The sequence below is a fragment of the Tarenaya hassleriana genome, unplaced genomic scaffold (assembly GCF_000463585.1).
Source record: "Tarenaya hassleriana unplaced genomic scaffold, ASM46358v1 Cleome1, whole genome shotgun sequence".
Taxonomy (NCBI): Eukaryota; Viridiplantae; Streptophyta; class Magnoliopsida; order Brassicales; family Cleomaceae; genus Tarenaya; species Tarenaya hassleriana.
The window spans coordinates 9,801,712-9,829,654 of record NW_010960187.1 but is presented as its reverse complement, the minus strand read 5'-3'; the positions used below and the strand labels follow the sequence as shown (position 1 = coordinate 9,829,654).

At 40.8% G+C, this 27,943-nt stretch overlaps 6 protein-coding genes across 11 annotated transcripts; 4 read left to right on the top strand and 2 right to left on the bottom strand.

Annotated features, from left to right (window-relative positions):
• Positions 1–29: 29 nt before the first annotated feature.
• LOC104821913 (protein krasavietz-like) lies at positions 30–4,401 on the bottom strand. Its single transcript, XM_010552945.2, has 8 exons — positions 4,297–4,401; positions 3,707–3,730; positions 3,067–3,172; positions 2,909–2,977; positions 1,981–2,474; positions 1,277–1,538; positions 566–774; positions 30–308 (listed from the first exon to the last, which is right to left on the bottom strand). The coding sequence occupies exons 1-8, from the start codon at positions 4,299–4,301 to the stop codon at positions 242–244; spliced, it is 1,236 nt and encodes a 411-aa protein (XP_010551247.1). The 5' UTR covers positions 4,302–4,401; the 3' UTR covers positions 30–241.
• A 261-nt stretch (positions 4,402–4,662) lies between these two features.
• On the top strand, positions 4,663–10,274 carry LOC104821889. 2 transcript variants are annotated; one of them, XM_010552908.1, is made up of 19 exons: positions 4,663–4,877; positions 4,910–5,045; positions 5,345–5,535; positions 5,776–5,880; positions 6,019–6,090; positions 6,211–6,358; positions 6,579–6,661; positions 6,947–7,002; positions 7,315–7,451; positions 7,554–7,644; positions 7,735–7,800; positions 7,876–8,098; positions 8,304–8,405; positions 8,675–8,760; positions 8,864–8,986; positions 9,152–9,221; positions 9,309–9,400; positions 9,723–9,827; positions 9,926–10,274. In XM_010552908.1, exons 1-19 carry the CDS (start codon positions 4,694–4,696, stop codon positions 10,037–10,039), a joined length of 2,184 nt encoding a protein of 727 aa, XP_010551210.1. In that variant the 5' UTR covers positions 4,663–4,693; the 3' UTR covers positions 10,040–10,274. The 2 variants fall into 2 exon arrangements, with proteins under 2 accessions (XP_010551210.1, XP_010551206.1); XM_010552904.1 differs by having other exon boundaries at positions 7,309–7,451.
• Positions 10,147–15,926, top strand: LOC104821900. 3 transcript variants are annotated; one of them, XM_010552932.2, is made up of 13 exons: positions 10,147–10,234; positions 10,325–12,693; positions 12,782–12,910; positions 12,996–13,141; positions 13,220–13,734; positions 13,815–14,105; positions 14,196–14,326; positions 14,415–14,615; positions 14,690–14,896; positions 15,029–15,176; positions 15,273–15,403; positions 15,481–15,564; positions 15,675–15,926. In XM_010552932.2, exons 2-13 carry the CDS (start codon positions 10,705–10,707, stop codon positions 15,783–15,785), a joined length of 4,083 nt encoding a protein of 1,360 aa, XP_010551234.1. In that variant the 5' UTR covers positions 10,147–10,234; positions 10,325–10,704; the 3' UTR covers positions 15,786–15,926. The 3 variants fall into 3 exon arrangements, with proteins under 3 accessions (XP_010551234.1, XP_010551225.1, XP_010551215.1); XM_010552923.2 differs by having other exon boundaries at positions 13,214–13,734; positions 14,199–14,326; XM_010552913.2 differs by having other exon boundaries at positions 13,214–13,734.
• An 81-nt stretch (positions 15,927–16,007) lies between these two features.
• On the top strand, positions 16,008–19,024 carry LOC104821885. Its single transcript, XM_010552900.1, has 3 exons — positions 16,008–18,466; positions 18,571–18,699; positions 18,799–19,024. The coding sequence occupies exons 1-3, from the start codon at positions 16,499–16,501 to the stop codon at positions 18,841–18,843; spliced, it is 2,142 nt and encodes a 713-aa protein (XP_010551202.1). The 5' UTR covers positions 16,008–16,498; the 3' UTR covers positions 18,844–19,024.
• Positions 19,025–19,398: 374 nt separating this feature from the next.
• Positions 19,399–22,918, top strand: LOC104825520. Its single transcript, XM_010557866.1, has 4 exons — positions 19,399–19,755; positions 19,934–21,820; positions 21,918–22,046; positions 22,140–22,918. Exons 1-4 carry the CDS (start codon positions 19,399–19,401, stop codon positions 22,218–22,220), a joined length of 2,454 nt encoding a protein of 817 aa, XP_010556168.1. The 3' UTR covers positions 22,221–22,918.
• LOC104821865 lies at positions 22,708–27,781 on the bottom strand. 3 transcript variants are annotated; one of them, XM_010552888.1, is made up of 12 exons: positions 27,504–27,781; positions 25,279–27,363; positions 25,078–25,206; positions 24,839–24,979; positions 24,705–24,751; positions 24,321–24,612; positions 24,007–24,213; positions 23,712–23,921; positions 23,466–23,613; positions 23,251–23,381; positions 23,088–23,174; positions 22,708–22,984 (listed from the first exon to the last, which is right to left on the bottom strand). In XM_010552888.1, exons 2-12 carry the CDS (start codon positions 27,271–27,273, stop codon positions 22,883–22,885), a joined length of 3,489 nt encoding a protein of 1,162 aa, XP_010551190.1. In that variant the 5' UTR covers positions 27,274–27,363; positions 27,504–27,781; the 3' UTR covers positions 22,708–22,882. The 3 variants fall into 3 exon arrangements, with proteins under 3 accessions (XP_010551190.1, XP_010551196.1, XP_010551187.1); XM_010552894.2 differs by having other exon boundaries at positions 25,279–27,005; positions 27,150–27,780; XM_010552885.1 differs by having other exon boundaries at positions 25,279–27,781.
• Between the last annotated feature and the right edge of the window lie 162 nt (positions 27,782–27,943).

The window sequence follows — 27,943 nt, the reverse complement described above, 5'->3', positions numbered from 1 at the left end:
ACATTTAGATAGACTTTGAAAACAACAGATGTTCGAGAGAATATTTCAGCAAACATAAAAGAAAAAAGGACAAATCTTGAGAGGTGTACTTATTTCAGACAAACTACAAACCCACATCATCATCATCATCATCATCAATCATCATCATGAGCCCACACTCCAACTCCAACACACAGGTCTCTTCTCTTAGCTTCAAGAGTCTTATTTTTATTTATTAATAACACAGACATTACATTGTCACTCATTCCTCTTCTTCAGCTTCCTCCAGCCAATTCACAAACGGCTCCAGTCCTTTCACAAAGGCTTGCCTGCAACATTTTTTTTTTTGAATACTTCAAGTATGGTTTACAGAAAAAAACAATCTGAGAACTCAGAAACAAAATCGACATCGCCCGATTGGAAAATGAGGTACAACTAATCCTTAATCCATGCATATTCACATCACATTGGATAACTAAGCAACTCACATTCTTTTTTCCCCATGTATATCAAGCCGAAATCAAAGTATCATATCCAAAGAGATTTTTCTTTTTTTTTAATCATATATCGGGCAACAGGAGCATACCTGCCCTTAGGGTTCGTTCCTTTACGGAACCAGTGGAGAATGGTATCCTCGGCAAGGACGTCCAGTTCATAGAGCGACCTCACCACCTCAGGGAACAGTTTCATGAGCTTAGCGTCTTCATAGCATTGCATTTGGACTTTGTATATAAGTTCCAGTTGTAGCTTCCCACTGGTGCAGAACGTGTTCAGCAAGGGAGCCCATGTTTTCACCTACATACACAACCCCTCGTCAAATTAAACGTGTTTCTTAACATATAACGGGATAATGACAAGAAAAGGAGAAACTATGTTCTGCAAACATCCGTTACATCCCTCAGTGTGTATAGATTCATAGACACAACATGGAATAAATCCCAAGAGAGCTCGTATATACAAGCACAAAATTTAGTTTACGGAAGGGGAATGTAACTGGGGTATAAGACAAAACGCTATAATTCTAGCTCAGCACAATAACTAGATCAAAATTACTTGCAAAAGCCCATTGTGTGTCAGTTACATTAAAAAAAAACAATAGCCTTGTCACAATAAAGTTATCCAGTCAATGCTTTCATAGTATATTCTGCAGCCAATTCTTGTGCAAGATTAGAACATAACAACTCTAATGACAGCATAGCTATAAGTTGCATCCCACTATCTCTTACGAGCAAAATAGCACACTTAATTAAACCTAATTCACAGACAAATATTCTCAATAAAAAATGTAAAATTTTACCTGGCGCAGAACAGAATTAGCATTTTGCTGCTGGTTTTTCCCAGACCACTGAACAGCATCCATTAAAACATCCCAAAGTACACGCACAACCTCGACATCTGGTAATTTAGCATCTCTGACCTGCTGCTTCATTGTTTCAATGACTTCATCAACATCAGTTTCCTCCGAGATCTGGCTTGTGAGAACAGTTTTTATCTCCTTCAGTTTCACCTCAAATATTTTCTTTTCATTGTACTCTACCAGAGCTGTCAACCCCGCCTTGCTAAAAATAGACAGGACAATAAAGCATATCTTGTGTCAGTTAATTGGAAAGAACTGGATACATATTTGGATTTGAAAGACAACAGAATGAGAAAAAAATTAGCGGCAGAAGTAGATTACCGTACAAAATGCCTGACAGTGCACACATAGAAGGGGTTCTTTTTAAACAATATCATTGCAAAGACAAAATCCAGCTAGGGAAGTCTTGAAAATAACAGTGACATTGAAAACATCAACAGTTCGATGCTCACAGCATAACAATTATATGTCTTGACTAAATGACATCAGACCACAGCTGTCATAATGATTTATGTCAGAGTCAGAGGAATGCACATTAAAGAAATGCAAGAATAAAAAAGAATGGAAGACATTGGCATACATCAGGAGGCAACATAATCATAATGAATGCAACTAACTTCAAGCAAGAAACTAAGATAACTCACGTGAAATGCTCAGCGAAACTTTCAGCAGATCGCTTTGCTGGTGGCAAGAAATCCATAAGGTTATCTTCCATTTTGCCTCGCTTGAGAATTGAAATCAAGTCATCAAGACTATTCTCAACCAAATACTCCTTGAAGAAGTCTGTTATGAATGATAGCACTAGCCCCTTGGCAACAAGATTATCCTTGAGCAATGGCTGGAAGACGGTCTCTGGAGGTAGCCCAGATAGTCTTTGGGAAAATGCAAGGGCTGTGAAAATTGCCAGCTTCTTCCTTTCGTCTTCCTCGAAAAGCTCCAGTGATTGCAAGAATCTTCCCATAACATTTTCGAGATTCTTTATGAGAAAGGGTCTCCGCCGCAAAATCTTCTGTATATAGACAACTGATGGTAAAATGGCTTCACGCTTGGGTTCACAGTCAAACACAGAGTAAGGATGACGCTCTCCCTCTTCAGGTTTTATTGTTCCAGGTTGTGTGCGCCCCCCTGTGAAAACAACCTTAAAAGACACAAGAACCATCCATTATTAAAGAAAAAGAAAGGCACAACATAGCAACTGGCTGCAATCACACAGTACAAGAAAATTTTAAACAAAAATTACCACAAGACCATAATAGTGAGGCAGATCTATCACACCAGCACTGTGGTACAAAGAAGACTATGACTGGAATTCAGAGACGCAAGAGTAGCAAGCCATAGGGTGAGAAAGGCACTTAATAACTCACAAACAAGGACCAAACCAATTGAAACTCTAATCTTTGCAGAAAATAACATGTTTTGAAACCCCTGCTTTGCTTTCTGAATGTTCATAATAATATACCTAAGCATAACTAGTCAATCCAGCTGATCTTTAGGAACTTAGTAAAACTTCAGACATAATCACATAATCACATTGATAGAAGGCAATCAGTAAACAGTTCGATGAAAAATTACCTCAAGGAAGATGTCACCGTATCTTGACAAATTAAGGTCTGACGACTCAATACTCTTGGCAACAAGTTCCTATACACAGTAAACCAATGCAGGAAGTTAAACAGATGCCTAAACGATAAATAAGATTACCAAACTAAATAAGCAGACACAAGAAGTACCAGATCACCAGCATTATCCAGATAGATCTGGACCACTGCATCCGAAAAAGCTGCAGGGTCCAGAGGAGCAGCAATATTCCTTTTGCGGGTCTTAATCCGCGTGCCTCTGCACGAAAATATGAAAAATATATTAAGAAGGATATCTGTTAAACAAACATGTTATGCAAACAAATAAAGGCTGAAAATTCAACTGTACAGATCAAAACAAGAACACCAGATAATGAATCTCAAGACAAAGACCTTACAATACTCCAAACTGAAAGGTTCCTGTTTACATCTCTTTCTAAACATATGATTTACTTCCAAACTACAAAGAAATCAACTCAGTTCTATGCTATAATGCATTGAAATATTATAACAAACAAGAAGCGAAAAGTCCAAGCATCTGGCAGCTTCCTAGGGATTCATATAAATATTTGAAGTTGACATTCTCATATTTCTATTAACTAACACAAAGAAAACATAAATTGACGGCTCAAACCACAGAACTTTTTCATGATAACAGCAGGATCAAGATTTAGAAGATGTTGCAGTATTCATCCTTTTCATTTTCATGCCCTTTTCCTCATCTACTGCCTAGACAACGTCCGTGTCAACAATACATGTATGAAATTTAATGAGTATAGTCAATAATACTCACCCGAGAGTGGGTTTCTCCTTCGAGCTGCAAGACGAGAAAGAACATAGATTAGAATGTTTAAAAGGTAACACGTAAAAAGGAATTATCCGAGAGCTCATGGCAAAGAACAAAGGAAAAAAGGAAACATTCTTGGAGAAACTATTGTGAAAAAGGGTTTTCATTTCAGCCGAAACAGAGGGAAAAGTATCTTTTTTTTCCTCCAAAATCTGAAACCCTAACAAACAAAAACAAACCTTCGAGAAGAAATACAATACTAGATCTTCCAATTCTATCAAAGAACAAGAACAGTGGCATAAAAAACGTGTCAGGAGATAAATGGACTGATTCAGAAACCCACACAAAACTAAAGTTTTGCTTTTTCAAGGTGAAATCGAGATTCTCGCATTCAAAATCCGTATTCTCATGAGCCCTAACCCTCAGACATTAAAACAACGATCAAACACCACAAGAAGCAATCATAAGAAACCTCAAATCGCGAAAACACGAAACAAAAGCAGATCGTTTCCTCGAGACGATTGGAACGAAAAAAAACCCAAATCATGGGCTATAAACAAAGCGCAAAGAACAGATCTGAAATAATCGAAACCTACCTCATAAACCAAGATGAAGGAGAATCAAACAAGAGATGAGCCTCGGATCTGAGTCCAAGAGCTTGCAGACGCAGAGAAAAGAGAGTAGCTAGAGAGAAAAATGAAAATTGATTAGCTTGTTCAGTACAAATAGGGAGGGTGAGATAGCGAAGTGAAGTGAAACGACGAAAATAACCTTTGGTATGTACTTAATTACCCAAAAATACCTATAATCCGTATTTTCCAATAGCCCAATAAATAAATTATTTGGATTTCATTTAATTTTTTCTTCTTGACAATGATAAAGGCCCCCAAAAAAAAAAAAAAAAAAAAAAAAAAAAAAAAAGGAAAAAAAAAAAAAAAAAAAAAAAAAAAAAAAAAAAAAAAAAGAGGAGAGGGGCACGGACCACGGAGTAAAATGGCAGTGCTGAGTCTGCTGACGTCACTGAATCATATAGTCGCCCTCACTCGCTTCTCCTGCGCCCTCCATCTCTACGCTTCTCCATCGTCGTCTTCGTCCTTTGCCATCAGAAGGTTCAAACCACTTCGCCGTTTTGTAACCATGTCCTCGTCCTCGTCCTCGTCGCCGTCTCCGGAGAAAACCACCGCTCGTTATGGCTCCCCCCCCCCCCCCCCACCGCTCGTTATGGCTCGTGGAAGTCTCCGATCACCGCCGACGTCGTCTCCGGAGCTTCCAAGCGTCTAGGCGGAACCGCCGTAGATTCTAAGGGCCGTCTCGTCTGGCTCGAGTCCCGCCCCTCTGAGTCAGGGTGATCAACGTTTGTTAATTTTTTGCATTTTCGACTTCAGATGCGAAGTGGGAGACCGTGTTTTTGCCTTTGTATCAGTTATGTTCTGTTTTAAGAGTTTTAGCCAACTGAAGGAGATGGATTTAACGTTTTAGCTAATTTGTGTTTTTTCTTCATCTCTGAGTCCATTGAACTTCAGATTCTAAGTGGAAACTGAGCTTGTACTTTGTATGACTTTTGTTTCTTCCATGTTTTTGGTGAGAAATTCCGAACTTGTTGTCTTTATGTTACGATTCTAAGACACTTTGTGAATGATGAAGGAGAGGGGTTCTGGTCAGAGAAGGCGATAACCCTGGAGATGAACCAATCGATATCACGCCGAAGGATTTTGCAGTCAGGACTCTGACTCAGGAGTATGGTGGTGGTGCTTTCCGGATCTCATCAGATGACACAGTTGTGTTCTCCAATTACAAGGATCAACGGCTCTACAAGCAAGATCTTGATTCCAAAGGTTATTAAACCTTAAACCTCTTCAATGGTCCTATCATGTAGGAGCTTCTAACATGAGTATGTGTGTGTATATATATTTGCATATGTTCTGAACTTTTGGTATGAATTTGAGCCAGTGGGGTCTTCAAAGTCTTGGAATTTTTTACTTTTCTGTCAAGTGATTCTGTATCTTACATGAAGCCGATTGTTTTTTATTACCTTGCCAATATCTGACGCTGCCTATTGGGTGGATGCCATGCAGATTCATCTCCAAAACCAATCACTCCAGATTATGGTGCACCAACTGTCACTTATGCAGATGGGATATTTGATACACGTTTTGACCGTTACATTACTGTTAGGGAAGGTGAGATTTTGCTGTTATTTAGGTACTTAGTATTTCGTATCCATAATGCTTAGCTGAAAGCGTGCTGGACGTTTTCTGATTTATACATATTGTTTTATGACGAGTCGCTTACTAGGGCAATTTGCCTTGTTGTTATAGATGGTCGCCAGAGCAGATCAAATCCAGTTACAGAAATAGTGGAGATCAATCTCAGTGGAGAGACTCTTGAAGGTAGATTATCTTGTGGAGTATGATCCCTTCCATTGACAGAATGCAAGCAACGCGATTTGATTCAGCCTACTTTTAATTTGTTACAGTGAGACTCATCTGTGTTTTTTTTACAACATCCAGAACCAAAAGTACTGGTTAGTGGTAATGATTTCTATGCATTCCCACGATTGGATCCTAGATGCGAAAGGCTGGCTTGGATTGAGTGGGGTCACCCTAATATGCCATGGGACAAAGCAGAGCTCTGGGTTGGCTACATTTCTGAGAACGGGTAATGAAATGTTATATCTCTGTCGTTTTAAATTGTGTGATTTGCATGTTTGAACTCGTTGCTTATAAAAAAAAGTCTGATTTATTCATAATTCAGTGCTCAGACAAAGCTAGGGAGTTGTATGGTTGTTCTGAGAACTCTTTGAGAAGGATTTCTTTGCTTACAATTTAATGTTTTTTGCTGCTTGTCGTCTATTAATATTTATTATGCTTCTCTGCAGAGATATTTACAAGCGTGTATGTGTTGCTGGTTGTGATCCCAAATATGTCGAATCACCAACTGAACCGAAGTGGTCATCAAGAGGTACTTTCACAAGATGAAATAGAATCATAAAAGAACTTTAAGAAGTGAAGAGGATTGTAAGTCAAACCTCTAGGAAAAATTGATCAGCAATTACCAATCCTGGGTGTTCGATTTCCTACTTTATTATTTCAATTTTTGGTGTTGAGCTTTCCTCAGAAGTATGAGACTGAAACAAGGTCCGTATACTTAACAAGTTAAAAACTTGTGATGTGTCTCCTCTCTTATCAGAGTGCAGCAGGCCTGTAGTAATGTGCCCTTACTAGAGACTCTGGCTTGATTTTTCAGGGGAACTCTTTTTCGCTACTGACCGAAAGACTGGATTTTGGAATATTCATAAATGGGTAAATTCCTCTCTTCCCGATACTATAGTTCCATTTAGCTCCCCAGTGTTTTTGCATATATACATGTTCATTATGCTAAAACCTTGTATTAGATTTTTGCAAGCAGTAGATCTTCATATTCATGAAACATGAAATTTCACTTTTGCATGTACAAGGCCAGTTTGAGTGAGTTTGGTTTTTCCCTACCGTATAGATGCCGAAGTGATAAATTCAAGTTGTTTCCAGTTTACTAGTTGCACTCAGGTATCCTGAAAGGTGTTAATTCTGCTTTCTCTCTTGTTAATATCCTTCCTCTTTTTCTTCAAGCGACAGGTTGAAGGGACCAATGAGGTGGTTACTGTTTATTCTCTGGATGCCGAGTTTACCAAACCATTATGGGTTTTTGGTATAAGCTCCTATGAGATAACTGAGAGCGGTGAAGGAAAGAATTTAATTGCATGTAACTATAGGTAATGTTATGGTTAAAACTCTACGAAGTTGTGATATAGGCTATACTTTTTATATGTTCACTTATGTTCTGTTTTACTAATGATCATTTTCTCTGAATGCAGGCAGAAAGGCAGGTCATATCTTGGTATTGTGGATGATTCACAGGGTTCTTGTTCCCTGCTTGATATTCCTTTGACAGATATCGAGAACATTGTAATAAACATATTCTGATTTTGCAAAACATGCTATCAATTCACAAGCGGATTCCAGAGTTATTAAGTTTTATGTTTTCCTTTTTCACAGACATTTGGGTATCAATGCCTTTATGTTGAGGGAGCATCTGCCATTCATCCATCATCAATAGCCAAGGTACTAAAGATTCTTATTACATTCTTAGTTGAGACTAAGTTGTGGCTATAGTGAAAGTGTTGTGATCATTAACAGATAACGCTTGATGATCACAAGCTAAGAGCAATCAATTTTGAGATTGTCTGGTCTTCTTCCCCCGATGTTTTGAACTACAAGCCTTTCTTCAGCTTGCCCGAGTTAATTGAATTCCCAACAGAGGTTCCGGGTCAAAAAGCTTATGCATACTTTTATCCTCCATCCAATCCTTTCTACCAAGCTAGCTCGGAAGAGAAGCCTCCATTGCTGGTAAAAAGTCATGGTATGTTGTCTTCAGATTGGTTACAGGTTTTCACTTTGCTGAACTTTACCAAATTATTTCCTATAGTTGCAAACTTGTGTGTTTAATCACTATGTACCCGCTGTGGCAAAAAAAAGGAAAAAAAAAGTTCTCGACTTCGTGGTCAAGTCACTGCATATGAATATCTCATGTATGTCATATCTTGTTATCTGCATGCAAACTTCAGGAGGACCTACTGCCGAAACACGAGCATCCTTAAATCTGAGTATCCAGTACTGGACAAGTCGAGGATGGGCATTTCTTGACGTTAATTATGGTGGAAGCACAGGTGATATCTTATGATTTAAACGTTACTCTTCTCTTCTCTTCAATTCTTCTTAATCTGGACCATTTTGTCTTTTTTTCTCTCAACAAGTATTCTTAGTTTCGCTTCGTGAACTTGTTTTTCCTCGTGGCATCATTCTGTCAGTGTCATGTAGTTATTGTGCTAAATGATTGTTCCAGCAAAAATCCAGTTTTTCATTTTCTTATTTCTTATCGTTTTATATGTATGATTATATAAAGTTTAGAGTGACATTAGCAAATTAATTTTTGAAGGTTATGGTAGAGAATATCGAGAGAGATTGTTAAAGAAGTGGGGGATTGTCGACGTCGATGACTGCTGTAACTGTGCTAAGTATCTGGTGAATTCATTCTCTCTTCATGCTATATTTATCCGTTTTACGAAACAAAAAATGTATGAAAGCTTGGGAAAATGAGTTCAAAGCCCATTTTTGGTTTACTCAGATAGATATCGGAAAGATAGATGAAAAGCGACTGTGCATATCTGGAGGCTCTGCTGGAGGGTACACAACCCTTGCCGCCTTGGCGTTCAGAGATATATTCAAGGCTGGAGCTTCACTATACGGCGTGAGTACAAACCCGCTACAGTTTTAGGAAGCATTTATAAAAATATCAACAAAGGGACCTTGAATTTATATTCCTGAAAATTATCAAAAAGCTTGATCTTACACAGTTTAGTGCCATTTGTATTGTGAAAAACGTCGTTAGCTTGTTTGGCTACTCTTAACGCAGGTTGTTGATTTAAAGAAGTTGAGAGAAGACGGTCATAAATTCGAATCCTATTATATTGATAATCTCGTCGGTGAGTTGAACACTTTGACAACACGGTTTTTGTCTTCTTTTGTTCTGTTTTCTCGACTGGTCTCGGAAAGTCATTGCCTAATTGCAGGAGATGAAAAGGATTATTACGAGAGATCACCAATCAACTTCGTCGACAGATTCTCTTGCCCCATTATCCTTTTTCAAGGATTAGAAGACAAAGTAGGTCCTTCACTTTCCCCGCTCTCTTTTTTTTCCTTCTCTTTTTCGCTCTCCAATGCTTTGAGCATATGTTCGGTGCGGAATGAACCTTATCTTCAATGAATGCTTTCGTTAGTTGGATAGTTTCGAGTATTTATGATTTGTAAACGTTGGAACTTATCAGTTAGTAACCGAAATGCTCGAGTTCTTTTGCATTTTCACTATTCAGGCGACTATCTGACCTCGAGTCCTGTAAAATGAATTGGCTGTTGCTTCGTACAGCATCAGTGTCTGTAAGTTTGATTTCGAAGTTTGGTTAAAGAAGATGTTGAATGGCTTGCAGGTCGTGTTCCCAGACCAATCTCGTAAAATCTATCAAGCCTTGAAAGAAAAGGGCGTACCCGTCGCTCTGGTTGAGTACGAAGGCGAACAGCACGGTTTTCGCAAGGTAACAAAAAATTTAACGTCTCGTCTCGAGCCACTTCTGATCTTAATAACGGCATCTGTATATCATTATATATCAGTCCCTCACCGTCTTGGTTACAGGCTGAGAACATCAAATACACACTGGAGCAGCAGATGCTGTTCTTCGCTCGGGTCATCGGAGGGTTCGACGTTGCTGACGAGATAATCCCTCTGGAAATCGACAACTTCGACTGACGAAATTCCTGAGATTTTCTCTGACCCGTAGTTTCCGTTATCGGTATCGGAAGTTTGCGCGTTCCGAGGACGCACATCGAGATCTCGTTTTCTTTGAAGAAAAGAGCATATTGTGGGCAGTGTTGTGGTCGAGCAAGAAGTGTTTTCGAACTTAGTATCCAACATTTTGATTTGACGGTCTAATCTTATTACAAAGTATGAATGAAGACATAATCACATCACATACATTACGTCACTCTCCAAAATCACAAACTACTGTTCTAAAACAACCCGATTTGTCTGCAGGATTGAAGTTGGCAACACAAAGAAGGCACAACCAAAGCTAATGACTTCGACGTGTTTCAGAGATTAAGGTTTCTTGCCGCGCAAGAATACAGGGCAATTTCCCTCGCCTCTTCATTATCACGTGACTCTCACGTGGTCAAACTCCCACCGCCTCTGAAGCAAAAACATAACCAACTCTTTTTCCTTCCATCTTCTTCCCCCTTGAAATCTCTCATTTTCTCGGCAGCAAGAAAAAACCTCAAGATTCGTACGAACCGAACAAGAAAAGCCCATTTTCCCGAGAAACTTTCTGAAAAGACTCCTAGAAACCGAACAAGAAAAGCCCAGCCGGTAGAAGGAGAAAGACAAGGAAGAGGAAGCACAATTTCTCTTGCCAGAAAATGGAACAATCACGGATCGAAGAGGATAGAAAGATCACAGAAGCATACAAGCATGCCAAAGAATTCTTCACGGACCATGACTACACCAAGGCATTGGAGATGGCCGAGAAGTCGATTTCACTGTACGGAAAGAACAAAAACTCTGCATATCTGCACTGGCTACAAGGTTCTTGCTTCCATGAACTATCCAAGAAAACAAAGAACCCTTTTGCGAAATGCGTCTTCTTGTTGAGTTCCATCGAATCGTTCTCCGTGTCCACTCTCCTACTTCCAGACTCTATCAGGATCATTAGCTGCACTGCCCATTCGCTGTATGATTTGGCTGAACATCTCAACTCAGACGTGTATTACAAGAAAACCGTGAAGAAAGCGAAACAAGCTCTGTCCATTGTGGAACCTTGTGAGATGCTCGAGGGCGCAGCGGCTTCACCTTACGGTACCCAAGACTCGGACCCTCGAGAAATAGTTCATTACTTGAAAGCGGAACTAGAAATCTTGATCAGACATGCAGAAAGCAAGATGAACTCTGGTGCCCCTAAGACCTTGTCTGATTTCAGTACCGAGGTTGAGAAGACGAAGGGTTCCGGTTTCGAGTTGAGGAAGGAGGCGAAAAAACTTGATGAAATGAAACGATTTTGGGCTGGAATGAGTGTCAAAAGAAAGAGAGACTTTATGGTAGTGAATGTCGAGGAGCTTTTAAGCGTCGTTGAGAAAAGATACGGCAGCGAGAGAAGAGGAGTTCTGGAAGTCGATATCGAATATGCGAAGGGAAAATGGAAATGGAGACTCTGGAAGTGCGGAAGTTGTTTCGAGGAATTCCACCGTTTTTCGGAATTCAGGAAGCATATCGAACGAAAACACACCGAGAAATTCAGACATTCCGAGGTTGTTACAGTCAAGATAGTAGATGAAAGCTGGTGCGAGATGATATCACTCGAGGAATGGGAGCCGGTGGATATAAAAGCGGCTGAAATGATAAGGGATCGGCTTGAAGAGGGGGAACATATCGTTTTCGAGAAAGGATGGTCGAAAGACTTTTTGTCCGCCGACAAAGAACGAAGAAAAATCCTCAAGGAACTTGGTAACCTCCTCGAATCTCTCGTCGTGAATAAGCAGCTCTCTTGTAGCCTCAAGGACTGGTTAATACAGTTCACAGTCGATAATCTCGAACTACCTGCTGATCTCCAACGTTATCTTTTCGCCTCGGGATTGTTCGAAACTCCTCACTGCATCAGCTTCTTAGAATCTCAGCCACTTGCTTACATCAACTGGTACTTTGAACGCATCGGAACTGACATTACCACGGGTTTAGTATTCAAAGCAGTGGATGGATTCTGGAAGCAAATCCGAGTGAAGGAAAGAATCAACATCGACACGAAAGCTTCCTGTCTGCTTCCAGACAAGAGACTGCTGAGAGGAGAAGTTAATGTCTCAGATGATGAGGGGATAATAGAGGTCGGTGCTCCGAGCACACATTATTCTCGGGTATCACCCGAAGGCGACGGGATCGTATCGTGGATTCTTGATTGCCCCCCGATAGATGCGGATATCGTGTTTCGGAGACCTATAGGGCTACACAATCAGGATTTGTGGCTGGCGGTTTTGAGGATTATTCAGTGCATGTGTAGGAAACTGGAAAAAAGATACAGAAGAAGAAAGGATATGGTAGCTCGTTCCGAACTGTTGTGTGAGGTAAAAGAGTTATGTACAGAGGAAGATAGACGGCGAAGGAATGTCCCGGAAGATCAGTGGAAAACATATGCATCGATTCTTACAGCAAAGTGTTTCGAGTCTGAAGACGACGGAGATTCCAGTAACACTATAGATTTATTATCCGTTGTAGTAGATGCTCTTGAAGGAGCAAAAGTCCTGAGACTTGCAAAATCGAGTCCCGAAGTCGATCTGAATTCTATGTCTCGGCTCTCTGATGTCGACGACGATTCCATATCTACGACCTTAGAGAATGAAATGACGAGGCTCGGGTCTAAGGTATGCGTCTGATATGAGTTTTCCTTTCCATTGCTTGGAAAAGAGTTTTCTGAGGTTTCTGATAAATAAAAATTTTGGAGCTTTGCAGTTCCGTTTGATCGATACGAAGATTCTGGCGACAGAAAATTCAAGAACCCGACTGCTAGATGACTTGAAAAAGCTATCCGTTATCGACATCCGTTCGGTTATCCTTCCATTTCTGAAGTTGTTTTTACGGGTCTGCGATTTTTATCCGGTTCACAAGTGACCTCTCACTATTGAAGTTTTGTTTACCATATGATATTTAGTGTCTTTGCTCACAGGAAAGGTTGGAAGATATGATGAAAAAGGATTCCGAAGAGAGATTGGCAGCCGCAGAAGCTTTTCTGCTATTTTGTGAACGTTCTTCGAGTAGAAAAGAACAGAGGAAAAGTTCATCGAGCAGTTCGGTTAACCGAAAGAAAGAAGTGTAAGTTGGGTTAATCATTTTCACCAGGCCCTTTGTGAATATAATTTCACTGGAATGAATCTTTTCTGTCAGGCACAGGTATGAATCTCGAGATCTTTCTGAGCATATGAAGACGGAGGGAGCGGAACAACTCGAACATGCGGGCGGCAATGGCAAGGGGGACATAACCGAAGATCCTTCCACCACAAAAGATCAGCGGGAAGATATTCCAGTTGCAGAAGCTTCTACCAATCTTTCGGATGAATCCCGAGATCTTTCCAAGCTGACGAAAGTGGAGGAACAAGGACAACTCGAACGTGCGGGAATCAAAGACAAGGAGGACACAACAGAAGATCCTTTAAGCACAGAAGAGCAGATGGAAGATATTCCAAACACAGCAACTTCTAGAAATTTTTCGGATGAATCTAGTGATCTATCCGAGCTGATGAAAGTGGAGGAAGAAGAACAACTCGAACATGCGGGTGGCGAAGACAAAGCCAATGCCGAAGACAAAGCCAACACCATAGAAGATCTGTGCCCTGACAATGAACCTTCGAGCACAAGTGAGCAGCTGAAAGACATCCAGATGCAAAGTGTTACAGCTGCGCAAACTGGTATAGTTTCTGGCCATGTATTTGTTAAAGAAAATCATGATCCAGATGGAAATCTATCGGTTTCACGTTTTGCTTTTCAGAAGAAAAGCTATCGGTTCCTGGAAGTGCATCGGTGGAGCTCAAACATGATTTGCAGCTTAATGAAGCTGAATCATCGGCACCAGAGCAAGATATTCCGGTAGCATCAACTTATAGAAATCTTGTGGATGAATCTCGAGATCTTTCCGAGCTGATGAAAGCGGAGGAAGAAGAACAACTCGAACATGCAGGTGGTGAAGACAAAGCCAACGTGATAGAAGATCCAAGTGAACAGCTGAACAGTTCATCAGAACTTGGCATCCAGATGCAAACTGTCACAGCTGAGCAAACTGGTATAGTTTCTGACCATGTATCAATAATCTAAAATTGTTAAAGAAAATCATGATCCAGATGCGTTTATATCGATTTCATGTTTTTCTAAGAAGAAAAGCTACCGGTTCCTGAAAGTGCATCGGTGGAGCTGAAACATGATTTGCAGCTTAATGAAGCGGAATCATCGGCACCCGAAAAAGATGATATAACATATGATTCGGCTCTGGATATGATAGTGAAGGTTAGAACTTGTCAACACGAAAAAAACTGAAATCCCCGTCTTTTTAGTTCAGTTCTCTTGATTTTCATTCATTCAAATTGTTCTGCAGTCCCTGTGGCACATTGGCTTTCTGAGAACGGTGTTGCCCCGTTTCCGACCATCATTCATAAACCAAACGGAAGACCAGGACATCGTCTGTGCATTGCAGGACCTGTTTTCCCTGTTTGATGACCGGGAAATATATGACGACGGATCATATCATCGGGTCCTAAGCAATTTGCGTGTTGGGCTAAAATTGACTCACCCCATGGTAACTTTTCTGTGTAAACTCTTTGGTAAGATTGACAGTCTCTGAAGCTCGGGTTTTTACTATGACTCTTCCAGGCAAATGGAGCTACTGAGCTGCTAATGGCCGTCCTTGAATTTCTGCATTACTGGAAAAACCGACATAGGGAAAACCTAGTGACTTGTCTTTTCACACTGGAAGAATTTGAAAGGATGACTTGCAACAGATGCAAACGACAGCCGAATTATCCAGAGCAAAGTTCTTATGGGATTATAACAAATGCCAACTCGATCAGACAATGGAAGGTAAAAAAAATTCTTCCATTTTCTTGGCTTTTCTCTGCATCCAAACGCATTCTGTGTTGGACTTGAGAACCATGAGCCTTTTTTGTTTAAAGCTAACCTTCAAAAGACTGTTTCTTTGTGCTCGGGATGCAGTCTGAATTCAGGGATATGACGTTTGAAGACATCCTTAAGGTCAATAGGATGGGCTACCAGATATGCTGTGACAAAAGAACAGGAGGCTGTGGAAAACGGAATAGCGTTCGTCATGTTTTAACGAGATATCCGTCTATATTCATCATCGGTAATGTCTCTTCATGATCATGAACTGTGAATGTTTATAGTTCATCGTTTCCCTATAATAACACGTTTGCCCGGGTTTTGTTTTTGTGATCTTAAGCACTGGAATGGGAGAAGAATGAAACTAAGAAAGAGATATCTGCAACGGCAAACGCTTTAGCTACAGAAATAGATATCAGCCGTCTATACGAAGGTGTAGACCGGTTCACTACATACCGACTTGTATCAATGGTAATACCGAGACCGAGTCCCGAAACTTCCTCTCTCTCGCTCTCTCGCTCTCTTAACCCCGAAAGTTTCCGGTTCAGATTGGTTGCAGTGGCGAGAGAGATTACAGTTGCATAGCTTGCCATAACGAGAGATGGGTCAGACATGATTCTTCAGTGAAAGAAGTAAGACAGAAGAAAGAGGGGAAGGCTCCTCAAATCTTATCTCCTGTCTTTTTTTTCTCCCTTGTCTCTTAGGTTATGTTGTTATGACCTGTTTTCTTTTCATGGAGCAGGCTGTCGGAGAATGGAGGAATGTGGTGAAATTCTGTAGAGAGAGGAAGCTCAGGCCAGAAGTTCTCTTCTTTGAGTCTGCTTTGTTGGCTGAGAAGCAAGACGCCCTTTAGAATCTGTGTCAAGTAAAGAGAGAAACTTTAACTGCATTCATTAAAAAAAAAAATATCTGCTTGATAAAAAAAAAATGTGAACTTTCGGACATGCATATTTACATTCTTTAAAAGGGGCATTAAAAATGCTCAACTTTGATATTTCACTGTGCAAGAGAATTGCCTTTCTTCCGAGAGGTTTTCTCACAAACATTCAGAAATTCAAATCGATCTCGTGGTTTTCTGGTCATCATATCTGTAAACGCAAACTTGGATCAAAGACGCGATCTCTACACTGTCCGAGTGACGACCGAAGCGAAAGATGATTGCAATTTGGTTGGGAAAAGGAACAAGTGACGTAAAGGTCGCTGCTTTTTTACTCGAAGGAAATGCCCACAAAGTGCTCGACGAAATTCCCCGTTGCTTTTTCCCACGAGTGAACCAGAGAGAGAATTTGGGTTTCTTGCTGCGGAAGAAACGTTGCTTCAGTTTGCCCGGTTATTGGATTTGTCACGTGACCCTCACGTGGCAAATCCAACTGCCTCTGAAGCGAATAGACCCCTTTTCTCAAGAAGGCTCATCATTTTCTTGAACTCTCCCCATTTTCTTGGAAAAGTTCAGAGAAAATTATCGACACCCAGATAGAAGTTAGAGGAACCCACCATTTTCCCGAGAGAATTCTGGCGGATTTTCGCGAATTTTCAACAGGAAACTTCACTTCCTCTCTCAGTGCAATGATGGAACAATCGGAGGTAGAGAAGGCTATCCAAAAGGCTTACGAGTGTGCCACAGATGCCGCCAGCAAAGGAGACCTCGTGAAGGCATTGGAGATAGCCGAGTTTTCGATTTCGGTTCACGGTAAGGACAACGCCTGTTGCCTACTACACGTTATACAAGGCGATGTCTTCCGTAAGCTTGCTTCCCTCACAAAGAACTCCGACTTTAGGTGCACATACTTGTTGGGTTGCGTGGAGTGCTATTCCAGATCCGCTCCTCTGTTTTCGTGTTCTCTCACGTGGAATAGTTTCTTTACTTTTGCACTGTTTGATTTGGGTAAACAGCTTTCCTCGAACGTGTATTACTCGAAAGCTATACACAGAGCAAGACAGGGCTTATCCCTGCAAAACCCTGTTGAAATGCTTGATCCTCAAAGATTCCCGGAGGTATCTATCGATGGTGAGAGGAAAGTGCTTGAGGAATTGATTGCAGTTGCAGAAGCAGAGATGAATTCTGGTGCCAAAAAGAATGTTTTGGATTCCAATGGGGAGAACGAGGCGATTCCTATGTCAGATGAGGAGCTGCAAAAAGGAGCAGAGAAGGGGGAGGAAGAGAGGGAAACCATTGATGCTAAAAGATTGAGGTCTTTTTGGGAAAGAATGAGTGTTCAAAACAAAACGGATTTTCTGATGGCGGACATCAGGAAGCTTAAATGCTTCGTGGAGAAAAAATATGGCGGCGAGATGAGAAAAATTCTGGAGAGAATTCTTGATTTCCGCCGTACAAAAGGAACTTGGAGCTTCTGGAAGTGTAACTTATGTTCCGAAGAATATCTTGGTTCCGTAGAGTGGAAAAGGCATATAGAAGATAAACATGCAGTGAAATCTAAACCTCTGAAGGATCTTATTCCCGAGATAGATGAAAGTGCATCTGAAATGATATCCTCTATGATTTGGGCGCCAGTCGATACAGTAAAGGCAACAGATATGATAAGAAATCGGACTGTATCGGGGAAAGGGTTTCATTACAACAAAGGATGGTGCAGAGATTGGCCTTTAGTAGCTGATGTAGACCGAGAACTCGTCATAAAGGAGATTGGTCAGATCGTTATATCTGTCGCAGAAGATAAGATTCTTTCATCAAGTCTTTGGAACTGGTTGAAAGAGTTCATACATGAGAATATCGAACTTGATGGAATTCACAGATGCTGTCTGATTGACTGTGGCTTGGTAAATACACCTCAATGCCTCTGTTTCTTAAGACATGATCAACTTCAGAACATCCTAGGATATTTAAGACTCATCACTACGGATCTCAGCGTTGGCGTGGTTTCCAGGGCAGCCAACCTTTCCTGGGAAATTTCTCAAGTAAAGGACAATATCCACATTGACGAGAAATTTCTGGGATTACTAGTGAGAAGCTATGTTGATCAATTTGATGATGAAGGGAAAGTAAAGGACACCTCAGTACTTCGTCATCATTATGAATATATGATACGTTGGGGAGATGAGATCGTATCCTGGTTGCTCAGCTGTCCACCAGACAACAGTGTATTTGCATTTCAAAATCATAATTTTGATACATGGTTGGCGGTTTTACGAATTGTAGAGTGCAAGTGCAGGAAACTGGAAACTGCATACAAAAGGAAACTGAGTATGCAACCTTATTCTAAAGGGTTGGTAGAAGTCGAGAAATTATGCGACGAGAAAAAAAATCTGCCCAAGACATCGCGTCTTTACTTGACCTCATATGCGGATTTCCTTATTCTGAAATGCCTAGAGCGTGTCGGGAAAGATGTTCGCAGGTCCGATGATACCAAAGGTTTCTTATCTGTTGTGAGAGATGTTCTTGAAGAACAAAGGACCCCGAGATTTGAAGTCTTAAGAGTTAGAGAGTATATGAAATGCATATATGAACAACGAGGTATTGATGATGATTCCGTACTCGAAACCTTCTCAATGCTGAAGACACAATTTAGTGACAAGGTTCGTGTTTCAGTTCCGAGGAAATGCAGAACCTGTTTCGGTTCTGGAAATCGTATTTCTTCACAAAAGATTGATTAAAAAAAATCTGGATTTTTTTTTGGCAGATCCGTTTGTTGGATACAAAGATTTTGCTGAATGAAAACTCGAGGATCCAGCTGATTAATGGCCTTCAAAAGCTATCCTTTGAGGACTACCGTTTGCTTCTCCTCCCATGGTTGAATAGTTTTCTGAGGGTCAGTGTGAAACCTTCGGGTTTTGTCAAATTCCCGTTGTATCGTTATATCAGATATAAATGTATATTATATGATATATGTAATGTTTCTCTCTTCCAGGAAAAATTGGAAAAAATGGTAGAAATGGATGACAAAGAGAGGTAGGCCAGTTGCTGCAGGAGCAATGGAACAAGGTTTTTTGTACATGAAATCCCCTTCTTAATACTCTGTTGAAAGACTTGTCATTTCTTCAGCAAGATTCTTCTCCGTTTTACTGCTATTGCTATTCTTGAACGTCTTAGAACTCCGGCAAGAACTTGTTTCTTCCCAAATCAATACAACAAAAAGTTGGCATCTTTCTGCAAATTATTTATCTTCAAAGCCCATAAATCTTTACCCTTTGCCGCAATTTTGCTGAAACCACGATTAGTGTATCCAAATTGAGATGGGTTTGTCGATTTTATAAGAAAGCGGTGAGAACAAAACGAGATTGCCCGGAAAAACAGAACTTGTTCAAGGTTTGCTGAAACATTCAAGCACTAGGATCATTGACAATGCGAGCTACGTTCAAATCTTGAAGAGTGATTTTGTTCGGAAATTCTTGTTAGTACCCAACATTCGATCATTCCAAAGGAGAGGAGAAGCTTGCTAGACAAGGCATAATCAAGATATTTAAACTTGTGATCAAGAGTTGGGTTTCTTGTTTTGCAAGAAAACAAGATGTTATTTTGCCGCTCTTCATCTATCGGTTTCACGTTTTGCTTTTCAGAAGAAAAGCTATCGGTTCCTGGAAGTGCATCGGTGGAGCTCAAACATGATTTGCAGCTTAATGAAGCTGAATCATCGGCACCAGAGCAAGATATTCCGGTAGCATCAACTTATAGAAATCTTGTGGATGAATCTCGAGATCTTTCCGAGCTGATGAAAGCGGAGGAAGAAGAACAACTCGAACATGCAGGTGGTGAAGACAAAGCCAACGTGATAGAAGATCCAAGTGAACAGCTGAACAGTTCATCAGAACTTGGCATCCAGATGCAAACTGTCACAGCTGAGCAAACTGGTATAGTTTCTGACCATGTATCAATAATCTAAAATTGTTAAAGAAAATCATGATCCAGATGCGTTTATATCGATTTCTCTTTCTCTCGCATTCTTTACATTTTCTTGGAACCCAGAAAAAAAGTCAGAAAGACCCACCATTTTCTCGGGAAAATTCTTGCGCCAATCATAAGATTCCGGGCATTCCTCCCTTCAGATTCTGAAGAATCCCACCGGGAAAAGAGAGAATAATCATTCTGCCTCTGTCGTTTTCAGTCAGAGTATGGAACAGTCCCCAGTGGTCGATGAGGCTATCTTGAAAGATACCCAGCGAGCCATAGATTTCATTGTGCAAGAAGACTACATCAATGCACTGGCGATCACCGAGAAATCGATTTCTAACCATGGGAAAGCCTGCGGTTTCCTTCCACATTTTCTGCAAGGTATAATCTTCTCCGTATTATCTGGAAAAGCTCGAAACGCTGACGTGAAATGCACGTATTGGTTGAGTGCTACAGAGTCGTTTTCCAGATCCGACGGTCTCCTCCCGGGCTCTCTCTTGTTGATTCATTTCCATGCATCTTCACTTTTCAAGTTGGGTGAACTTCTCAATGCCAAAGTGTATTACGATAGAGCTGAGGACAAAGCAAGAGAGGGCTTATCGCAAGAGATTCTTGATCATCAAACCATCCCCCAAGAAATAGTCCAAATTCTTAAGGAAGATCTCGAGTTTCTGATCAAACTTGTGGAAACAAAGAAGAAACCTGATGATTCCGTAGATTTCGATATTAAGGAGAGGGTTGAGAAGAACGAACCGATTTCCGGGTTAACTGCAGAGATCGAAAACCGAGCAGAGATATCGTCCTTTTGGGCAGGAATGAGTGATGAAAGAAAACAAGATCTTCTGAGAGTGGACACTATGAAGTTGAAGAGATATGTAGAGGGAAAATACAGCGGACAGAGAAGTGAAGCCCTTGAAAAAGCTCTTACATTTGCAAAGACAAACTTGAAATGGAAGTTCTGGAGGTGTGGAACTTGTTCAATGGTGTTTCACAGTTCCGAAGAATGCAGGAAACATCTTGAATACAAACATGTAGAGCATTTCACACCTCCAGAGGATATAATTCCTCAAATAGTGGATGGAGATTGCTGCGAGATGATACAATCTGGTAACTGGGAGCCAATGACTACAGTGATGACAATCGACATAGATTCGATTCTATCTCCCAACTATGAAGAAAACCGTAGAAACATCCTCAAAGAGTTCGGTGAGTTGCTTAAATCAGTTTCCAAACGTAAAATGCTTTCTCGTGGCCTTTGGGACTTGTTGAAGGAAATGACAGTTTGCAGTCTGCAAGAATCTGGAGTTCCCAAAGAATATCTTTCGTACACGGGTCTGGACAAGATCCCTCGGTGCTTCTGTCTCTTACAACTCGATCCACTCAGACAGATGCTTGCCTGTTTAAGGCACTTAACTGTAAGTATCCGCACAGAAAGGGTTTTCAGAGCAGTGGACGGAATCCGGGAAAATTCTCGAGTTACCCAACATATCATATCTGACTACGAACTCTCATGTCTGATTCTGGACAACGATGCCAAGATCTCTCAAGGCGACGAGATCATTTCCTGGATTCTTGAGAGAACTCGAACAGATGAGGAAGAGGAACTCATGTTCAAAAGACCGGTAATGGTACACAATCTCGGTATCTGGTTGGCGGTTTTGAGAAACTTAGAGTGGGAGTGTAAGGCACTGGAGACAACATACCAGAGGAAACTGAATGTGCAATTCTATTCTAGAGGTTTAGAAGAGGTGCAGAGATCACTGAACCAGTGGAGGGCTCATCCACAAGGATGGGTGGAGGAAACTTATCGATTCCTTCTTCGTAAGGTATGCTGGAGCCGTGTAGAAAAAGGTGGTATTCCGAGCTCAAATGATACAATTGGCTACCTATCTGTTGTAAGAGATGTCGTTGAAGAAGCAAGATCCCCGAGATTCGAAGTCTTACAAGTGGAAGAGTATCTGAATCATATAAGTAATGCCTATGTCGATGATGATTCTGTTCTTGAATCCTTTTCGGTGCTAAAGGAAGCATTCAGCGACAAGGTAATGCGCCAGTTATTGAGTTCCCTCGAAAACCCACGTTCAGAAAATGATCAAAGAGATATCCTTTTCCCCTTTATCAAGTTCTTGAGTTTTGCAGATTCGTGTGCTGGATTCGGAGCTTCTGCTGCACGAAAATGCGAAGCACCGGCTACTAGATGACCTCACGGATCTATCAATGTTCGATTACCGCTCTGTTATCCTTCCCTTGTTGAAGTCGTTTTTACGGGTCCGTGGAAAACTTCTTTTCTAGAAGTGACAGTGTATCGTATAGTCTACAATATGTGTTATTGAATATGATATCCAATGTCTTGCATTACAGGAAGAGCTGGAGAAAATGATAGAAACAGACACCAAACAGAAGGCAGTTGCTGCAGAAGCTGAGAAGGAAGACAGTAACTGAAACGACAATATTCAATGTCTCAGTCTTACAGGGGAAAATGATGAAACAAATGGATGCAAGACAAGGTTAGCTTGTGCAGCACAAAACAGTGAAGAGCAAAAAGAAATCTGAGTCAAGGTTTTCTCATGTGAGATTTCACTAGGAACATTTTTGTCCATTCTTGAGAAATCAAACCAAAAATGGACATTTTTGTCGGTATACTGCAATAAATCGTCTGCAGTTTCCTGTATTCTAACACGACCATAGGATTTCCACTTGAGCACACGAAGCAGATGTCGATCATCGAATTAAACACAATGCTCCGGTCTCTCTGAAGAAGGCACCTTGAAAATGTTTCTTTGTTGAAATGCAGGCTGGCAATTTGGGGATATATTAAGGTTTGAGGATACCCTTAGCTTCCATCTGCATGAACTTTGCTACGTTTTTGCTACCTTAAAGACATGAGGGTGTGGCAATGTTCATTTCATCTCGGCTTTTTAACAAGATGTGAAGCAACTGGAAAGTTTCATGATCATGAGCCTCTCTACCAATAATATTGTTGCAAGCACAGATGATTACAACCTCGAAATCACTTCCATCTATATATGCTACCAGACTTGATCTGACCGAGGTTGTATGGATTGACGATAAAACCGGTATTTATATGTGAAACTTTTTAGTCTCTATGGCTTCTTAGGCAGCCATGTAGCTTCAAAAAACAGAATCTGTGGTCGAACCTCCCTTTCTGTGCAAAACCTCACCACACTGTTCCAGTCACCAATTTCCTGAGCCCAAACAAAACAAAGAAAAGACAACCAGACCGAACTTTTCAGTTGCTAAAACAAAAAAAAAACATAAGATTTTAGAGGAGTGCATATTTTGTCTTACCTCTTTTACTAAAGGATCATGGGTCACTCCCCATCTGTTATTTTCATATGCTATGCAACTGTATTCTTCCTCGCCCTTACACCCAATCTGCATCACATTGAGATTGTTAAGTGTAATCAGGGAGAGAGAGAGAGAGGAAAGCTATGACTGTTTCAGATTTCACCATTGATACAAGCCGGTAATTAGTCATGAGGTTTACGCCTTTGTACAGCATGCTGATATCTATTTCTGTATCCAACGCCTTTGCCATTTCAGATATCTCTTCTCCAGCCTCAATCTTCTCCCATTTTAGCTCTGCATAGATACAAACCCCCACATAAAATTATCATATCAGATTGAAGAAGTATCTTCCAAGCTCATGCATGATCACAAACTTACCAATTATAAAGATTGCTGGACATTTTGTTATATCATGACAAACATAGTTTCGTTTTCCACATCCTCCCGTTTTCGTGTCACAGTACATCTGGAAGTTCATCCGGATGGCCTTGAGGATATCCTCAAACTTCATATACCCAAATGCAGACTGCAAGCAATTCAGACAATAAACCCTTCTAGAAAATATCATTCAGAGAGTGAAACATTCCTTTCGATGAACAAGGGTGGTAAAGAAAAGACGCTTGCCTTGAACTCCCTGATTGACTCAGCACATATCTTAAGCCCATAAGAACGTTGTTTTTTATAATTCGTCTCCCTTCTGCATCGGTTGCAACTCATCCTTTCAAATTCCTCTTGTGTAAAAAGGAAAGTAGCGAGGCTTTCTCCATGCGAGGGGCTTTTCCAGTAGTGCAGGAACTCGAGTACAGACATCAGTAGCTCGGCAGCATCAGTTTCCTGAAGAGTGGTTGGAAGATATATATTGAGAAAACTATACCATGTTTATCAATACCACAGTATATATGCTATGGTTAGCACAAACCATAGATTGAGAATCTTCTAGGGCGACAATTAACTCATTCAAGAGGAAACGATGTAAGTTCTTGTCATTCATCTGTTCTGTGACAAAGGAAGAAAACAGGTTTTGCAGCGCACAGAGAACGTGTCGTTTCTCTTGATGGTTATGGTTGTGAACTGGTTGTCGACATCGCTGAGTTTCCTCTCTAAAAGCCTTAATGTGCCAGAGGGCCTGTAGTACACAAAACTCGTGCTTTTAACACATACATATATATATATATGTGTGTATATGTATATGTATCAACTAAACGACTAATGAGCCAAACCAGAATGTTGTACCTTCAGCATAATGTCGAGAAACAAATCATATCTCATAGCGTTTTCCAATGGTGCAGACACAAGTTGAGTAGATAACTCTTCATCCTTTGTCCGGAAATCACTTTTTAGGTGTATTCCTCTATTCTCGGACGACTCATCACGAAGTTCTGTTTCCTTTCGATTCTCTGAAACTCTGAATGGCTCACGTTCACTTGACAGCTTATCTTCAAGGCTTGCATGCTCAGCATGTTTGTCTTTCTCCATTTTTACCAAAGTAGATGCAGTGTCGGGTTCAGGTATAACAGAAGCTTCTCTGAACATACAAAAGAACGTGGAGGGACAATTAAGATGATGTTTGGAGAATATCAGTAAGAAAGTAATGGCTGACCAAATTGCACTACTTACGGTTCCACAATCTGATCCATTGGACTAGAAATTTGGGTAGAAGTTCCCTGAAACGATTCAATCACACAATTTGAATTTGTGAAAAACCCAAGAAGATTAAAAGAAGCAGAGAAAGAATGCAGTGCTTCACGAACCTTCTTATCCACTTCTTCCTTTCGGGAAAGTTTGTTATTCTTTGTTTTCCTCTCTTGCAACAAAGCCTGCTTATTCTCTTCATCTATCTCTTTTAAAAGATTGGCAGCCGCTTCAGCTGATATGGTTTCCTTTAACGTTTTCTATAAGAAAAGACATCAAATATCATAGATGATGCATGTTGAAACCAAAAAGTAGAATTCATGAATAGTTATAATTCATGGAACGTTTCGACACATACATGCAAAAAAAACTTCATGAGGGGAATGATGTCGAAGCGGTAGTCAAAAGCAGAGAGTTCGATGAGGCCATCTAGCAATTTCTTCATTGAAACAATGACCAGCAAAATCTTTGAATCCCCCAAAGGAATCTGCAAAGCTAACAAATACTTTTGGAACCTATGTTAAGAGTTTATTAATAAAAACTTGCTCAGAAGACGTACCTCTTCAAGGACTACTTTCTGCAACATAGATATGGACATCAACACAACTCGGTCCTCCACATTAGGATGCTTGGAGATTCGATTTATCATGTCAGCTATTATGAATCTTAATGTTGGTCGGCTTGATTGTTCAAGAATATCTACTACTACAGACAGAAAACATGCCTGACCAGCAGAAATTCGACCATATCCGATTTCTCTGCATTTATCGCAAAGAATTGACGCATAAGATTTCCATTGATTCTCCGGAATATTATCTCTCCTTTCATCTTCGTCCACGCATAACTTCTCGGCCATTCTTAGCGTTGCTTCATATAGCTGGAGCTGAGATTTCTTCTGATGCTTTTTTGCCAAGGTCCTATGCTGGGAGTAAATGGCTCTGCCAATAGCTGACCGGATTTGAAGATTGTATTTCCTTATCGGTTGGCGGAAGTCGTAACAGTGATCCTGCAGAGGGCAGTCACATAACCAGTGTACAATCTCATCTCCCTGAGGTGATACACCTGTGTAAGGATCAGTACTCGAATCGACAACACCTACTGTCCCTTCATCATCGAAAGTTTTGATCTTTCCTGTCAGTAGTCTTTTATCCAGAAGCAGGCATGAAAATTTATCATCAAAGTTGATTCTTTCTTTAACCCGAGAGCGACCCCAGAGGTCATCCAGTTCTTTGGCATGATTTATTGCCTGGGAGATTAGATCTGTACCATCAACAGGTTTTAAGCGGAAGCATCCTAAATAGCGGAATACTTCATCAAGTTCATGCAATCCTAAGAAACAGAGGCACTGAGGTGTACTGTCCAAGCCACATTCTTCAAGAAAACTTAGGGAAACTCTTAAATGTTTAGCTACAAAGTTCACTAACCACTCTCGAACACTACTAGAGAGAATCTTAAGATCAACGAGCAACTGAAGGATCTTCTGAATTCCCTCGAGTAGATTCCTACGAACTTCATCATCAACTGACGGCCAATCTTTAGACCATCCATCTCTGTAAGCAAACTCTTTCACATCTGCGAGGTTATCACTGATCATTCTTACAGCAGCCACTGTATCCACCGGTTTCCATTCTCCAACGGTTACCTTACCAGCCCAAACTTTATCTACTTTCACAGCCACAAGTTTCTGGGGCACAACATAATTTGGAGAGAGTCGAAATCTTAACACATGATATTGCTCAAGGTGCTTCTTGAGTTCTGCAGGTCGAAGGAATTCATTTGAACACAATCGACAGATCCAGAGCTTCCATCTTCTACTTTCCTGAGCAAATTTAAGGCCTCTCTCCAGAGCCTCTCTTCCCTCTCTGCCGTATAACTCCTCGACAAAGCTCTTAAACTCCTTGATGTTCATTTTCATTACCGCCTTTTTTCTTTCAGCGCTTAAACCCACCCAATAGGGCCTCACTGTATCGGCCAAGGCCTTGTTTCTTGTCTCCAGTTCTTCTTCCATCTCCCAGTTTACCCAAGGTTTTGGCTCACTTTCTTCAAGCTGATCACCCAAATCACCTCCTAGAGTCCCTGCAGCAGCAGAATCCATCCTTGACCGTGCATAATCAATAAAATCCTCCAGTACTTTTCTTTGAGCTTTGATACGTTCTTGGTTTCCCGAACTGATTTGGTTCTGTGCAGATAAATTCCTTTTTGCTGCCGACACAGCTTTACCGTAATACTTTTTCGACGAAAGATGATCACCCAAATGAAGCAGTGAACGTACATGGCATTGAGCTACTGCCAAAGCATCCGGTAAAACGTAAGAGTTGGCCGAGCCGAAGGACTCAATGGCAGCGATCAAGTAGGCACACTTGAAATCACGTTGCTTGGAATCGACAGCTATATTGAAGAAGATTCTACCTACCAGGAAAAAAAGCATACCAAGGTTTGCCTTCCCTAGTAGGGGTAAAATCAAATCGTCAGCTAACGCCAAGGCCTCAACTTCAAATCCATTTTCGAAGAGAGATTCTGCTCGTTCGTATTCCTCTTGCAGTGAAGCGTTCATGTTGTAGTCGAACGATTCTTGTTCTTGAGTTCTCTCAGTTTTCTAGGTTTTCTAAATGAAGAAACTTTCTTGAGGGTTTTCTCCACTCTCCTGGTGAAACAGCAACAGAAACCGATTGCAGTAGAGAGAGAGAGAGAGAGAGAGAGAGAGAGAGAGGTGAAGATGTAGAAGATGACGGTTACGTTCGTTCCACGTGATAGGGGAACGCGGGAAAACCGCAACAGACGTACCTACGGAAGACGGAAGCGTCGTCAACTGATCGCTCCAATCATTCCGTGCGGAATCTGTTCCCTTTCTACCGAATCCGATTCCGAAATCGAGACGGGATAATTCTTTTTCTGTGAGAACAGCTGTGGATTCAAAGGAGCACACGCTTGTCCTTGGCGCGGACGGGACTTGACTCTCCACACAGACATTCCGTCGAGCACCTTGCCCGCTACGAGGAAGAGTTCTCCTCATCGAGTCTTGGGGAGAAAAAAATTGAACCCCTGAAAGAAATGCAAGATGAAGATGGCTTTCGTGTAAATGTTAATATTTCTTTATATTTAAAAATTATAAAACTATTTTTTATTTTCTTAAAAAGAGTATAAAGTAACAATGATGTTATTAAAAAAATGGCAAATTTCATGACTCGAATACACAAGTTAACAAATCAATATTTCATTTTAAT